At 44.1% G+C, this 15241-nt stretch overlaps 1 protein-coding gene across 1 annotated transcript in view; it reads left to right on the top strand.

Moving 5' to 3' along the window:
- The first annotated feature begins 888 nt into the window (after window positions 1-888).
- LOC144785549 (uncharacterized) overlaps window positions 889-15241 on the top strand; it is a 135758-nt gene continuing 121405 nt past the window's right edge. The window contains exon 1 of the mRNA XM_078664395.1: window positions 889-1128. Within this exon, the coding sequence (XP_078520521.1) occupies window positions 1025-1128 (104 nt within the window). The 5' untranslated portion in view covers window positions 889-1024. The remainder of the gene's footprint in view (window positions 1129-15241) is intronic.

Here is a 15241-nt window from a genome sequence, read left to right as displayed (position 1 = left end):
AAATAGACCCTCATGTACCGAAAGGCAGGCACTACACAGGAGGTGGAATGATACACCAAGCAGGCAATAGCATATGGTCAGGGGGAAATACTTCTTTGGGAGGGGGCAATATGTTTCAGTTCCCTACAGGTTTAGGGCTGGTTCGCCGGACTTTTTCCATGTGTTTTATTTTAACTTAATGACAATGTTTTCTGTAAGTACGTTTCTTGAAAGACTAGACTCATACCAGCACCTCGCCTCTTTCCTCCTGTTGGCGCTTAGTTATACAACTATTTATGTACAAAAACGTAATTTGCCACTAGTTTTCGCACATACCCCTTGAAAAACAGAAAAGTAACTCTAGATAGAACAATGTGGTCGTCGTAGATCAACAGAAGGTCAGACTTTCATTTATAAATGCAATCATTTCAGCGGGGGCTACTGGTTGTCGTTAAAATGTGGCATTGTTGTAATCATTATAAAAGAATCAATAAATAAATATTTTGGCCAACTGTTTTATTTGCTAACCAAAAACGGATAACTTTTACTGACTAAACTGCATCTCTTTTGAGGATTACATTTTTTATACGCCACGTGCTCCTTCATCCCCTCCTTTTTTGTGCATAGCTGTTCCTTAGTTTATTAAAACACACATTCATTATTAATTAGTATGTTCATTTACAAATCATTTGAAAAGATAATGTGTGAAAAGTAGAAATGCAGTTTTGTTCGGAAAAGGCGTTTAAGGTAACTTATGCTAGCGTTGCTAGTGTTGGAAGACTATGTACTGGCAGTAGATGGGGCTGCTGCATAGTTAATGAGATAATTTCTTCCCACCTAGAAATGAAGCTGGCTAGTTGCTCGTGAAGATCCTTTGTGCTACTGAGATGCACATGACCGAGCCAGATTTAATTAGATTATACTTGGATAACTCATGTGACTTGGGCATAACTTTGAGGCGGGATGGGCATTCATATATTAGACCCCTCTGCTTGTAGACATTGTTTTAGTGACCGTGAGGAGGGTAGATCAAGTTGCATTCAGAATGCACTTTAAAATGGAGCAGGCGGCTGTAATAATGCTTCTGTGTCTGCCCTTCGCAGCTTGCTCTGCTGCAGGACCTCTGCATGCCCAGTGCAAAGTGGAATGGTATGTACTGCTCAGTTTATACTCATTTGTTCATGGCAATGCATATTGTTATAAGAACATTTATTAAACATGTTTTTTCGGTAAGTCAATGTCAAAACATTTTGATTACATTAGAAAAAAGAGTTTAGATAATGTGTTAGTCCTGCCGTTTGAACATATTAAACTAGCTTGACATGAAAGCTCTTGATGTATGTATGTATATGGGGGCAGATTTACAAGCCCCTTGCGCGACTTTTGCGTCAATTTTCCCATTTTAAAAGTGACGCAAAAGTGGCGCAAGACGCTTGTAAATCTGTCCCATGGTATTTCTATAGAGTGAATCTAGCCAAAAAGCAGAAGAGTTCTGTAAAGGGTCAAAGACAAGCATAACGTCAAAGACTGATAGGAGTGGTAGCTGGTTCTGGGTGGTTAATGGCACTGTGATGTAATGTTCTTTAAAGAGGTGAGTCTTCAAGTCTTTCCAGGAGCAGGGTGGAGGCCATCCTGATGGATACGGCTATGCTATTCCACACACTGGGTGCGTAGATGAAAGTCGCCTGCTATCTTGTTTTTAGTTTTTTTACACTTCTCAGGCTTCTGGATGGGGGTCTGGCTGTGGCTGTGCCGGGGACCAGCAGAGATGGTGAGCTTGTCTGCAAGATACGTGGGTGTGCTGATCGTGACGTCTTTGTAAATGATGCTGCTAGTTTTGAAGCTGGCGCCAGCCAGTATGGGGAGCCAATGGACTTCCATTAGGATGGGGTGAGGTGATCATATTTCTTCGGGTCCTGCATAAGGCATGCCGCGGTGTAGCATATCTCTAAGGGGTGTGAGTGTGGAGTCTTGGCGTGGAGCCGGGGGTTACCACCATACAGATGCCAGAGTATGAGGGCTTGAGCAAGAGTTCTGAAGATGATGACATGCGATCCAGGCTCACAAAATTATTGGTGAGGCACAGGCCACACAACCAAATTTTGAATATAAATTGGGAAGAATTGCAGGTAGAATTGGAATGAAGTGGGGCACATGTCCAAATCTCTGCTTCTGCTCATTTTTGCTCACATTCTGACCCTTCTGCTCAATCTCTGCCCAGTAGCTCTGTGCCCCTTCTTCTGCCACACTGCTCCCTCTTTTCATGCACCACCCCCTCCTGGTCTGTTCTTAGCACTCACTGCTTCCCCCTACTCTGCAACTTCTTATCAGACACTGTGAGTTCTGCGCCCTTTGCACACAGCACCCTTTGCTCCATGCCCAGCTGCTCGCTCTAACCCTTCTCTGGCATCTCTGCTCCCTGCCCCTTTGAACACTCACTGCCCTCTGCTTGTTGCCACTTCAGCACACCATCTGCTCCGTTTGCTTTCTATGTTCTAAGCTACACTATCATATTTTCTTCTGCATCTGTGTCGCATTCATTGGTGCCAAAATCCTAGATCATTAACTGACGTGAATTTTCCACCTACTGGAAAGTCTGCATGAGTGAATTGTGGAATCTGGAGTATTGATGACAATCTCTCATAGGTTTTGGGGAGTATACCTTGGACTTGTTTTTGAGTTAGGCAAAACATTTCTCTAACTTGCAAAATTGTGAAAGAAACTCATTTTTCCCCAAAACACTTGCAGAGCGAAAATGTTTGGGGTTCGTGAGATTGTGTGTTTCTGCCTAGCAGCCAAACATGGTCCATGGAGAACCACACGAACTGCATTCACTGCACAGACTGCCTACGAAATAGCAGTTCTCAGATAGTTTTCTGTTCTGTTACTGATGTAGACTAGAATAAGAAGTCTGCGTGACGTGTAAGATGGCATCTATTGAAGACAGAAGTGAGGAGATTAAAAGAGTATTAGAGGCCATATGTATATATATCAAGCTAAATTGCGTTCGCAAACGCTTAAATTTAGCTTTGTGCTATGTAGGTAAATTTAAACCTACTCACAAAATAAGGAATCTCAAAAATTGTGATTCCTTATTTTGCACAAGCATTTAGAGAATCGCAATTTGCGATTCTCTAAATTCTATGCTTGGATGCATCGCAAATTGCAATATTGCCTTAAGGAATCGCAAATTACCACCAACTTCAAGTAATATGCGATTTCCTTTAACAAAGCACTTTTTGGATTTTTTCAAGGTGCCATGTGGCACACATACATGCCCTTAGAGCATGGAACTTTACTTCGACTTGGTTCCTAACCAATAAAAATGAGATTTAGGGTTAGTATACACCACCATCTTTAAGCATATCCTAACGTTGGACCTTTCCCATTATTAATTTGTGTCCTTTAGACAAATGTTCAACACGATCCATGATACATTTAATGCTTTTTGCAATTGCAGGCACAAATTAACTATATTCCGCTATGGAAGCAAGAAAGCTTGACTATTTGTATGACAGCCTTTCTATATTTGCAAATATTATTGCTACATAGAGTCTGTATTGCTATAGGCTACTTTTTAAAAAAAATTCTGACTGTTACTCTTAGATTTGATGTTTTAGATTATATGCAGCATGTTTGCTCAATCCTGGATGCTGGTTAATATCTGAAAAGGTAAATTGAATACTGTAAGTTGTTGTGTGATTATTTTTTATTTTATGTAAGTATGCCATTTTACTTAAATAAACTGTATGCTCTGAATTTACCCGAATTAACAGACAATGTACCCTCATTTCAGCATTTTGGAAACTATTCATAATTTCAGAGAATAACACATGAGAAAAAGCAGTTTCTCCCTAAAATGGTGCATCAATCGCTATTTGTGGTTCACCATTTTACATCAAGATTCACCTCTATTCCTAAACTCAGTGTGGCGCCAAACAAAAACATAGGAGCAGATTTACAAGAAGGTGACTCAGTGCGTGCCGCAAGCCATTTGGCTGCGCTGCACTGAGTCACATTCAAAGCACAGGGATGCAACATATTTATAACAATATGCCGCATCTCCGTGCTTCCCCCTGCGGTGGTGCACAAACTGCTGCCATGTGCCAGTGCAGGCATCCTTGCACCATGGTGCAAGGAGGCCTGCATCATGGGGAGATTGTTTTTGTTCAGGAAGGGTTTCCTTCTTGCACAAAAACAATCTGAAATGCCGTTTTTCAACTTCTATGTGTGTTGCATTAGCACACATAGAAGTTGAAAAACGTCATTGTTTCAATGAGTGTTTATGTGCAGGAAGGGACACCCGTGCAAAGGGGCCATATTTAAAATGACAGGAAAAGTCACACAAGGTGGATTTTCCTGTCCTTGTAAATATGGAGCAGTAAAATGCGCCGCCGGTACGTCACAAAAAGTGACGCACCGGTGGCGCAAGGGGCTTGTAAATCTGCCCCATAGATTACAACTAAAAACAAATATCAGCCTTTGCAAAATCCATGTTGCTTATGGAGAAAAATGGCTGGATGGTTCCACCTAACAATACAGCATCTATCATTTATGTAACCTTTCACTTATATGGTATCATGAAAAACAGAACACTTTACAAAAATATGAAGAAAATCACAGTGAAGGGCAAGGGTCTGGATTATAATAGCAATATATTTGAAGGGGTAGGTTGCTTCAAGGCTGTTTTTAGTCAGGAGTCAATCCACAGTCAGTGACTACCTGGTAGTGATCTCCTCCCTGGTCATTTTAACCAAAAAGTAACAGTAATCATAACAACGTACTCCTCTACATTTAATAATAATCCTCAATTGTGTTACTTCTCTGAGCTGTTATGGTTGCTTTGTTGAGGAGCTTTGTGTGCAGAAGAAGGCACTGCATAAACTTAACGGGCAAGCAGCCAAGACAGACCTATTCTTAATAATTTTCAGAACTACTGGACTTGGTATAAGAAACTTAATAGAGAAAAGAGAAGTAGAGGGCAGAGCATGGGAGAACTTAAGCAGCTAATCACAATTCAAAAGGCTTGTAACCTGGGGTGTGGGAGGATCAGGCATTAGTGTGACTTCAACTGTGACTGAATTCAAATGGTTAGTCATTAGTCCAACCTGTATGCAGGTCATATCGGGTCTGGAACGCTAATAATTCCATCCATATGATCCGTAGCAATGTTGATTGCTTACACAAAATAGAATTAACGTTAATATGGTGTTCACCACTCAAAATGCAGGGAAGGCATTAAGACTTGACAACATTTCAGAAGTTTTGTGTGAAGATCAATTGGATATGTGGGTCGCTATATTTTGTACTCCATTCGATGCCATGTGGTATACTGGTGACAACCCACCCTCTTGAAAGGGAGTTGAGGGGCTACCCATTTTTCTTAAAGAACATAATCTCTCAGGCATTTACAGACTGATCTCAATGAGAGATATGTTGGCTAAAATAACCAAAACATGTATTTTACTCCACATTCATGGAAGCCTTCATGAAAAAAAGATCATCGTCCCTCTCCAAACGCAATTTTAGGAGGAGTTGACAGTCTCAAACAAAAACTTCAGTTTTATTTACTGTATGTCATATATGACCAGCATAAAAAGGTATTTTTCCAGGGCTTTGTATATCCTAAAGTGCAGTCTCTGAATTATTCTGCAGACAGCTTCTTTGTCCTTATGGAACACTGGAGTGTGAGGACCTACGGTGCAGTGAAAAACAGCTATCCAAGCTGGCAGTGAAGCTTGAGTTCAATTTGTTCATGTTGTGGCCCTGTCCATGTGGACCTCAAATGTGGCTTAGTGAGATAGCCATACTAAGGCTAAAACTCTCTCCTTTCCTATTAGACTTCCTCACTGTTAGACCTGGCATCTTATGACATGTTTCCTCTTTCTTTTTGCTTTCTGACCTCCTGGTTTTGACTCAGTTATTGCTGGTTTAGTGTCTCTGTTCACTTTCTCACAGCTGATCAGTGTTAAAGTGCAAGTGCTCCTAAGGCAAGCTACAGCTGTTGTTGTGACTCAGTAGAGAGCCTGCGGGGGAGCTGAAGAAGTGTGCGCGCGGCACAGTTTTGGATTAGCTGGAGTTTCTGCAAGGTATATTCCGGAGCTCCTAAGTACAGAGCTTTGCCAAAATTGAGGCGAGATTGGATCAGGCCTTGAATCACGATTTGTTTGGCTTCAAAGGGTAGCAGGGGGAGGATCTTCTTGAGGAGTCTAAGAAGACCAAAACAGGTGGCAGATAGCCTGGTTGCCTGGTTATCAAACGTCATGGACCTGTCTAGCCAGATTCCAAGACTCTTTATGGTATCCTTAGGGGCTGGTGGCGGGCCTAGACAGGAGGGCCACATAGAGCTAATTGTAGATGGAACAGAGCGGCCCAGAAGCATAAGCTCTGTTTTGTCTCCGTTGAGCTTGAGACATGACGTGGTCATCCAGTTTTTCACTTCCTCTAGACAGCCTGCCAGGTCAGCCTTTACTAGTGAGCTGTCTCCCTGCACAAGGGAGACCACCAGCTGAGTATCGTCCGCATAGGTGATGATCTTGATACCAAATGAATGGACGATCTCAGCCAGCGGTCTCATGTAAACGTTAAACAACGTCGGGCTCAGGGATGAGCCCTGTGGAACCCCGCATCCTAGGGGTTTGCTAGAGGAGGTGGTGTCCTCTTCAAAAACTTGAAAAGTTCTGTCACTCAGAAAAGATTGAAGCCAAGTTTAGTGCTCTGCCTGATACTCCTACATTCAGAAGACGCTGCAATAAGATTCTATGGTTTACCGTGTCAAATGCGGCGCTTAGATCGAGGCGGATGACTGCCACCGATCCCCCTCGATCTAGGATCTCTCTGGTGTCTTCCATCACCGCAAGCAGGGCAGTTTCCGTCCCATGCTTAGGGCGAAAACCCGTCTGGTGGCGTCAAGCAGATGGTTGCTCTCGAGGAATAGCGTCAGAAGGCCATTACTATATTTCTCGAGGATTTTGCCAATCCAGGGAAGCAGGGAAATGGGACGATAGTTATTAAGATTATTGGCGTCCAAGTTGGGTTTTTTCCGAAGTGCCCGTACCATGGCCTGTTTCCACATCGGTGGGACAATGCCTGAGGAGATGGATGCATTGAGTATATCCAACGTGGTAGGAAGAATAGTGTGAGTGACGGCAACCAATATGCGGGGAGGAGCAGGGTCACAGGGGGAGCCTGATTTTACTTGTAGCGTTAAAGGAGCAAGTAATTCTGGATTTAACAGGGGAAACTGATCTAAGATGGGTAACGAATGACAGGTGGTTTCGGGGGAGAACGGAGATGGTGATTCAACATGGATATTCAGGTCCACATCAGGGAATGATGAGTATATTAAGTGGATTTAAAAAAAAAAAAAAAACTCCGCCAGATCATTACAGCGAGATTGTGAGTCGTAATTAACTGAAGAAGTTTGAGGAAGCTTGGTAAGGCTTTTCACGATTTGATATATTTCTTTGGGTTTGGAGCTGGCCGCAGAGATTTTTCTAGTATAGTACATGGATTGAGCCGTTTTTATCTCCTGTTTGTAGGCTCTTATTGCCTTTCTATAAATAATTTTGTCTGATGTGGCGTACTCCTATCGCCACTTTCTTTCCAGTCTTTTACACTGGCATTTACTTTCCCTGAGCTCTGCCGATTACCAAGGAGCGGTAGTCCTAGATCGTTTTAGGGTAGTTTTTCGGATGGGAAGTGTAGAATTAAGGGAATTCAATATCCAGTGGTTAAAGTTGTCATTAGCTGCCACAGGCTCTTGACTAATTGGAAATCTAGACGTTTCTAGATCATTGGTCCATTGTTCTAACAAGAGTTTGGACCAATTTCGTGCTTTTTGTAGTCCAGGTATTAAAGCAGGAAGTTTTTGGATCTCCAAAGTAAGAGGAATTAATGAATGATCGGTCCAGGGAAGAAAAATGGGAGGGTCCACCTTCAAGTTGGGGCAGTTACTAAACACTGGATCCAACAGATGGCCTTTAATATGCGTAGGGAAAAGAACAAGCTGGTCCATTTGTAATGCAGAGAGACCAGCTATCAGCTCTAGGGCAGTGTGGTCGGATGTATTATCAAAATGGATATTAAAATCACCCAACAACGTAAAGTTGGAGGGGGAGGTGCCTAGATCAGCGACAACAGGAGGTAGAGACGTATGAAACTGTTTTAAGGGCCCCGGAGGGCGATAAATGAGCACCCCTGAAAATCTAGCATTCGTTGAGAACTCTAGAGAGAAGGACATGCTTTCGCAATCTGGGATGGAGTCAGAGGTGCAGCGGCATGTGATATGGTCTCTAAAAATAACTGCCAGACCACCTCCTTTCCCATGGGGGCGATCTTTCCTTACAATTTGGTAAACCTGCGGGAGAGCTTGCACTAGGTCGGGTTCCGAAGACGGGGTTAACCAGGTTTCAGTACGGAAAGTTGCATCTGGTTTAAGTTCATCCAGCAATAATGCAATTTCTGTACAAGGCTTAGGTAGAGACCTACAATTAAGGAGATACAATTTACGTGCCGGCTGTTCTTTAGCAAAAAACGCGATTTTGAACTTAGCATTACATTGAGGACAGAGAGTAGGCAGATTTAAAGGGTGATAAAGATGGTGGCACACCGCATTGACCTGTTTCCTTAGCTTGTGCAGTGTTTTTGAACTGTAACGCCTGGATTGGCCAGAAAAATATGTAGGGGTTGCGGCCCCTGGCCCCGGCTGGTCGCGGACGAGCGCAGATGGGCGCAGACGGGCTTGCCTTAGGCGCGCCCGCTGCTCCCGCCCGCTGCGCGGCCGGGGAGTAATAATCATTTTATACGAGAGCAGGAGGGAGGAAAGCAGCCAACAGCTAGTCCGCTACCCTTGCCGTCCAACCAAGATGGCGTCCACCCCTCTCTCCTTCGGCGTCAGCGCCTAATCGGCTGCGCGGGGAGCGGGGTTCGAGATGCGGTGTGGGAGAGGTGAGTGTGGTGGCTGAGGTGCGGTTTTAAAAAAGTGAATCAGCAAATGAATAACACAATTTCTAAAAAATAATACATCAGCTATAGAGTGACACAATTTTAAAAAGTAATTACAACGAGCCTAAACGCCCCCGGCTTTCCGCCTCAGGGGAAGTCAGCACACTAAATCCTGGTTCCTGTTCAGAGATCAGCCCCTTCTAGTAATATGGTTTCTTTCTTAAAAGTTTATAAAGTGCATCTGAGCAGAGTACCAATAAGCCACATCTCCTCCAACTTGCTCCTGCTAGTGAATTTTTCACAAGTGCTCTGCTGCAGCTTTTGCTCTGCTCCAATACTACATGATCCAGCTCCTGCTCTGCTCCAGGTCTGCCAGCTCTGGCTGTGCTCCAGTCCTTCTCTTACTCCACTTCTGCTCCAGGCCTACCATCCCCAGCTCTGCTCCATTCCTGGTTTTACTTCACCAGGGCTGTAGTCCTGCAAGTTTCAGCTCTACACAGTAATGGAGCTCTGCTGCAGGCCTGCTAGATCCAACTATGCTCCACTCTTGGTCTGCTTGAGACTTGTCAGTTCCAGTCCTGACCTTGCACCAGTTCTGATCTAAAATTTCCAGCTCCAGTCCGGGTCTGACTCTAGCTCCACCCCAGGCCTGCCCAGCTTCATCTCTGGTCTAGTCCTGGTCTTACTTCAGTTCTGGTCTAGTCCTGGTCTTACCCAATTACAAAACATTAGCATTTCAAAAACTGTTGTACATTCAGAACCCAGAATGTAGAAGGTTTTTTGCGACTGTAGCTTTGTCCTCCTTTTGCTTTAAGGCACTGCTTGACATAGGACATCTTCTCCTACAAAGGAAGAGAACTGAGACTGAAAGAGTGGCTTTCAGAATGGATTCCCCTTTCATCAGAGCCTCTAAGAAAAAGGTGTATGATTGACCTCCTGTGTCAGGCCCTCGAAACATCTGCTTTAAGGCACTTTCTTTGGTGCATGCTGGAAGATAAGTTTCGAGGTAAGATTAGATAATCACTTTGGGGGACGAGGGTGAGGTGGTGCTGATCAAAGGCGAGTGACTGAGTGGCAAATCCAGAGCCTTTTTCCAGGAGAGCTCGGAGAGGGGACAGAGCAGCTTCAGCCTGATTAACTTTGGGCTTGCTCCTATGGGTGCTGCCCCACTCCCTATCTTGGGCCCAATCTTGTGTCGTAGTCCTGGTTGGGGGGCACAGAGTGCTGGTGGCGGGGCCACCTCCTTTGGAATTGATCTCCTGTTTGTTATGGTTGTGGGAGTAGGAAGAGGACACAGCATGAGTGCCACCATCAAGATAGGATAATTTGGGGCTCTGAGGAGCCAACACCAGTTTTATACTGAGAGCAGGGGTGAACCGGGGAATAGGTGCCCTTTTGCTATCTTAGAAACCCTCACTACACCTGGCGAGAAGAGTTGCCTCACTGGGCTGGTGTCAGCAAGGGCTCATTGGACAGCCCAGTAGTACGATCCAGACTTTGACTGCTCTTGCTGCAAACCTCGGCTGGTGGGCCAGGGTCTGCCACAGGCCTTCCCAGGACTCTAAGCGTACGATGAGAAAAGAAAAGGATAAGGGCACGGGTGCCACTAAGCAGGAGGCCTAGATAAAGTTGCAAAGCTGCTCATGGAGCCGCCCGCCAGCAGACCAGAACATGGGGAAGATGGTGAGACTGTCCTAGGGGAAACCTACTAACTATACAGACAAGATACTGTAGATCATTGCTGCCTCCAAACCAGCTCTGGAATCACAAATTACCTCAGTGGCCATAGACGTCACCTTACTCCACCAGGACTTGAAAAATGTAGTGGTATTGGAGGCAGAGACTCAGTCAAATCTATAACTGCCATGGGGCAAAAAATTAAATGCCACAAACCATAAATTATGCTCAAGAGCGGACGGCGCAGAAGGGTGAGGGCGCTGCAATAATCTGCGACTGGTGGGATTCCCAGAAGGTATTAAGGGGAATGTACCAAAGCCTGTTTTGTGTCAGTGGCTAGATCTCTCCTCCCCTCGACGGACTGTTATCCTGTTTAATAATTGAGCGAGCCCATAGAGCACTAGGAAACCAACCCCAGCCTGGAGTTCGTCCCTGAGCCCTTGATTCCTAAACTACAGAGACAAGGATGTGATTCTATAATTCACCAGGATGCAAGGGAAGATGCTTTACAAATCCAAGAAGATCGTAATTTTCCCACATTGCACTCAATTCGTGCAGCAATGTCGCAGAACATTAGACCAAGTAAAACTGAAAATGCGCCTGATGGGTATCAGATACATGCTACTGTTCCTGGTCACAAGTTTAAAAGTATATATAATAGTTAATTTCTTATCATTGAGACACCAGAAGAGGGATGATAGTGGGTGGAGGAGCACCCACAGTACATGCATAAACAGTTGGAGCAAGCTGCAGATTCAGATGGTGGTGTGGTTTGGAGGAGCACAAGAACCTGCAGACATAGTAGCGGAAATAGACATTGTAAAAGAGGCTCGCAGTGGCCCACATTATCTGACTGTCCTAATACCCAATTGGCTCCTAATAATGTAATATCAGACTCGGAGAGTCCAGCAAATCTGTGTTACCCTGGAGACCGGAGGGAGGCTGCAGACACAGAAAAGTGGAGCACACTTTGTAGAACCTCCAGCTAACTTATTCTCTACTGGTCTTACACTAAAGGTGCCAGCGGTGGGGCCTTACTCAGCAAGCTAACCTAACATGGGGGGAGTGGTGCAAGCCCGGCCACAAAACTTTAATTGCGCTATCTATTGAAAAATGTTTTTCGGGGGGGTCAGTGCTTTGGAGTGACAGATACTTCTCGGGAGGAAGTGTGAGAAGAGGGGAGTGGGGGGATATAGAGGTTCTGTGCTAGTCGTGTTGTTGTTTTGTTTGTGTTGCAGGGGCGGTAGCTATCCTTGCCTTGCACTGCATTTGAAATCAGAGTGGGATGACTGTGGGGGAGGATAGAGCCTGTGCAAGTCCACAAATACTTTCTTGTGATTACTAAATTAGGCATGCAGCAGACTTGCTGTATATAAGCTAATGATACTTGGTAACTCCCCGTTAAAATCCATCAACTCCATCTGGCCACCCTCATTGGGCTCGGCCCCAGAACCTAAAGACACCATTAAAAGCCTGGGAATTTGGATGGATAAAACACTCACATTCAATTACCAGGCAGTAATACTGTCAGCTACCTGCCTAGGTATCCTCAGGCCTATCCGCAAAATCCTTCCACTCCTCCCTCTAAAGGCAAAACAGATCATGATTCAGGGCCTTAATCTCTCTCGGCTGGATTTTGGGAATGCCCTCTACCTTGGAGCACCTCAAACAACCCTCAAAAAACTCCAGGTAATTCAAAACTGTGCCGCTCGCACTCTCCTGGGCATCCCTCGTCGCCAACCCGTGAAAACTGAACTTAAAGACCTTCACTGGTTACCCATTAGGGAAAGAATCGAGTTCAAAAGCCTGTGTATTGCTCACCGTGCTTTTTGGAAGAAAGGAGCAGCTTTAAATCACGCGCTGGTTAATCCATATATTCCCACCAGACAGCTTAGGTCGGCACATGCCTTCCGAGTGAGCAACCCCAGGTTTCAAAGAGCGAGATGCGGAGGGCGAACCTTCTCTGTGAATTCAGCCAGACTATGGAACTCCCTTCCCCTCTCCCTTCGCTCAGAGCCCAATCTTCTTCCCTTTCGGAAAAAATTGAAAACCCTCCTGTTCAGCAGATAAACACAGCCTCCTCCTCATACACACCTGTTAATTATTAGCGCTAGGAAGCCTGCGGGTAACTATCGCGCTTTATAAAAACTTATTTCAATTCAATTCAATTCAACAAAAAGAAACCCAACATTGTGTTACTACAAGAGACCCACCTGCTGGGCAGCAACTGCACCTCCCTGGGCCATTACGGCTGCACAACAGTGAATCACGTAGGTTTCAACAGAGGTTCCTGAATGGTTGCTATCCTCCTCAAAAAATCATACTCATTGGTGGTGACGACAGCTGAGCCTGATCTCTTGGGTAAATCCATAAAACTAGTTGCTGGAGGGGGAACCATGGACACTAACCAAGGACACTCACATTTGCTTTGGTATGCTCTACACTTGACTGCACAGTGATTGGAGGGATTTTAATTTGGTGATAAACCCCTCTGTAGATACCAGTAACCCTGCTGCATCTACAAAACAAATATGTGTAATGGTTTGCGTTGTAAAAGTTGCGTCGTAAAGGCACTGCGTGGTAAAAGTTGCGTTGTAAAGAATGTTTCCCGTTTGTGTTTACATATCTGGATGATAGTATTATTACCCCATTGGCCCCTCCTTGAAATAGTCTAATTTTTTGTGTGGTCCTGAAGAAGGTGTTTGGATAAAATTATTTCTCACACCGAAACGTGTGTCAACCATTTTTGAGGAGTGATTCCAGCTCACAAAACGACAACAGTTAAAATCAAACAACTGTCCATATTGTACTCTGCTTTGTGTATGTGTGGAGTGGCTGAGCCTTGGTATATTTGGATAGAAGGATAGGAGGTGTGTTTTTTTATGAATGTAGGAGTGAGTGCTGTTTCAGGGCCTTCAGGACTCTAAAATTGTGGATGGAGTTTTATGATCCCAATGCTTTTCACAACCCCTTTTAACTCCTTCTTCTTTTCCTAGCATCAGTGGTCTTAAACAAGTTTTGAACCTGTTCTCCTGCCAGTTCGTGATATTCTCCTGACCTATTGTCTTCTTGCAGCGGCACCCCACATTCCTCAAGGTAGACACTCTACCTCTATATACTCCCCAAGTACCACATGCCTTTCACTACTCCAACTTTGTATTGTATGTCCAGGAGGAGCCTTTATTCCCTCTTCCTGGGGCCCTCACAGCAAGAATAGGCCACTGATGTCCAAGAGGACTCGCTTTCTTTAGGCTCCCCAGCAAATCCACTCATCACTCCCACAAGGGAGTCTTACAAGTGTCCCAGAACCACGTGTGTCCCTCCGTTACAGACAGAGATTTATCCACACAGGCAGTCCATCTATTTCTTCTCTGTTTGTCAAAACCTCTTCTCTAGCGGCAAAATGAAGGTAGAGATTTTTAAGAATGTGGAAGTCCTACCCAGTCTAGGGATGTCGCACCACCCAATCACACTTACAGGAAGGCACCCATGAGCTGTCCAATCTCTTACACAGATTTTTCCAAATAGAAGTTTGAAAAAGATTGGGAAAGATCTTTGAGAAAGCCTCTTTCCAGTAGTTTTCTTAGGTGACTGGTAGTCAGATTTGCACTAACCTTTCATTATGAATCCAACAAAAGCAAAGCTAATGTCCACAAGTCCCTTGAATCCACTGACAATGATGCAAACAATATTTATGCTGGTTGCAGTAGAAGAATGAGAAGGGGAACGGAACAACAGAGGGAGAACTAGTGACAATGGATATCTTTACTTTGCCTTTCATTACAGGTAGGCTCAATATGCACTGCAGAGATGTTGATATTTACAACAAGAGAATACTCTCATAGTACTTTGGGCCCGATTTAGACTTTGGTGGATAGGTTACTCTGTCACAAATGTGACGGACTTCCCATCTGCCTTATTATAACTGGATTGTATCTCTGCAATTTGGCTGATGGGCTATCCATCACATCTGTGATGTAGTAACCCATCCACCAAAAGGCTGAGCCAGGCCCTTTATTATCTGCATTTCAATTCACTAATCCTAATATGACATACAATACACCATGGGACAATCACTGTATAACCAACACTGGTTTGTGAAGGCGTTGTATTTTCTAGACCTGAAATAGAAAAAAACAGTTATGATGGATATACAAAATAACCGGTATTGTAATATGTATTCTAAGCAGATAATATGTTCAGTAATTTGTGAATCAAGTCTGTGCTCTGAATGATTTGTATTGCAGCTTTTTCATCAGCTGTAGCATGATAAATACAGATTCGTGTTTTCTGTACCCTCCTAAACAATTTATGTTCACTCGCCCGAAAATATCTTAAGACCATACATGACTCAAAATATTATACATCTGTATAAGCTGAGGATTCCACTCGCTCCACTTATGAATTTTAGGAGCAATAGAGTTTGTAATCCTCGAAAAGCATGACTCCAGTATTAGTGTGCAAATCAAATTCTAAAGCTTGGATTCCAAGTGTTATCCCAAAATGCTTCTCTGTCTCGAGCATCTTTTGATAACTTTTAGATGAAATAGCACTTAATTCCAGTCTCCTGCTAACAAGAATCCAGCTTTAGCATCTCATTATCTTGATTGCCTTGCAAAGACGAATTCTTTATCTAATG

This window comes from Lissotriton helveticus, chromosome 10 (assembly GCF_964261635.1).
Source record: "Lissotriton helveticus chromosome 10, aLisHel1.1, whole genome shotgun sequence".
In the NCBI taxonomy this organism is placed as follows: Eukaryota; Metazoa; Chordata; class Amphibia; order Caudata; family Salamandridae; genus Lissotriton; species Lissotriton helveticus.
The sequence above is the reverse complement of the archived record's forward strand: the minus strand, read 5'-3'. Positions and strand labels throughout refer to the sequence as shown.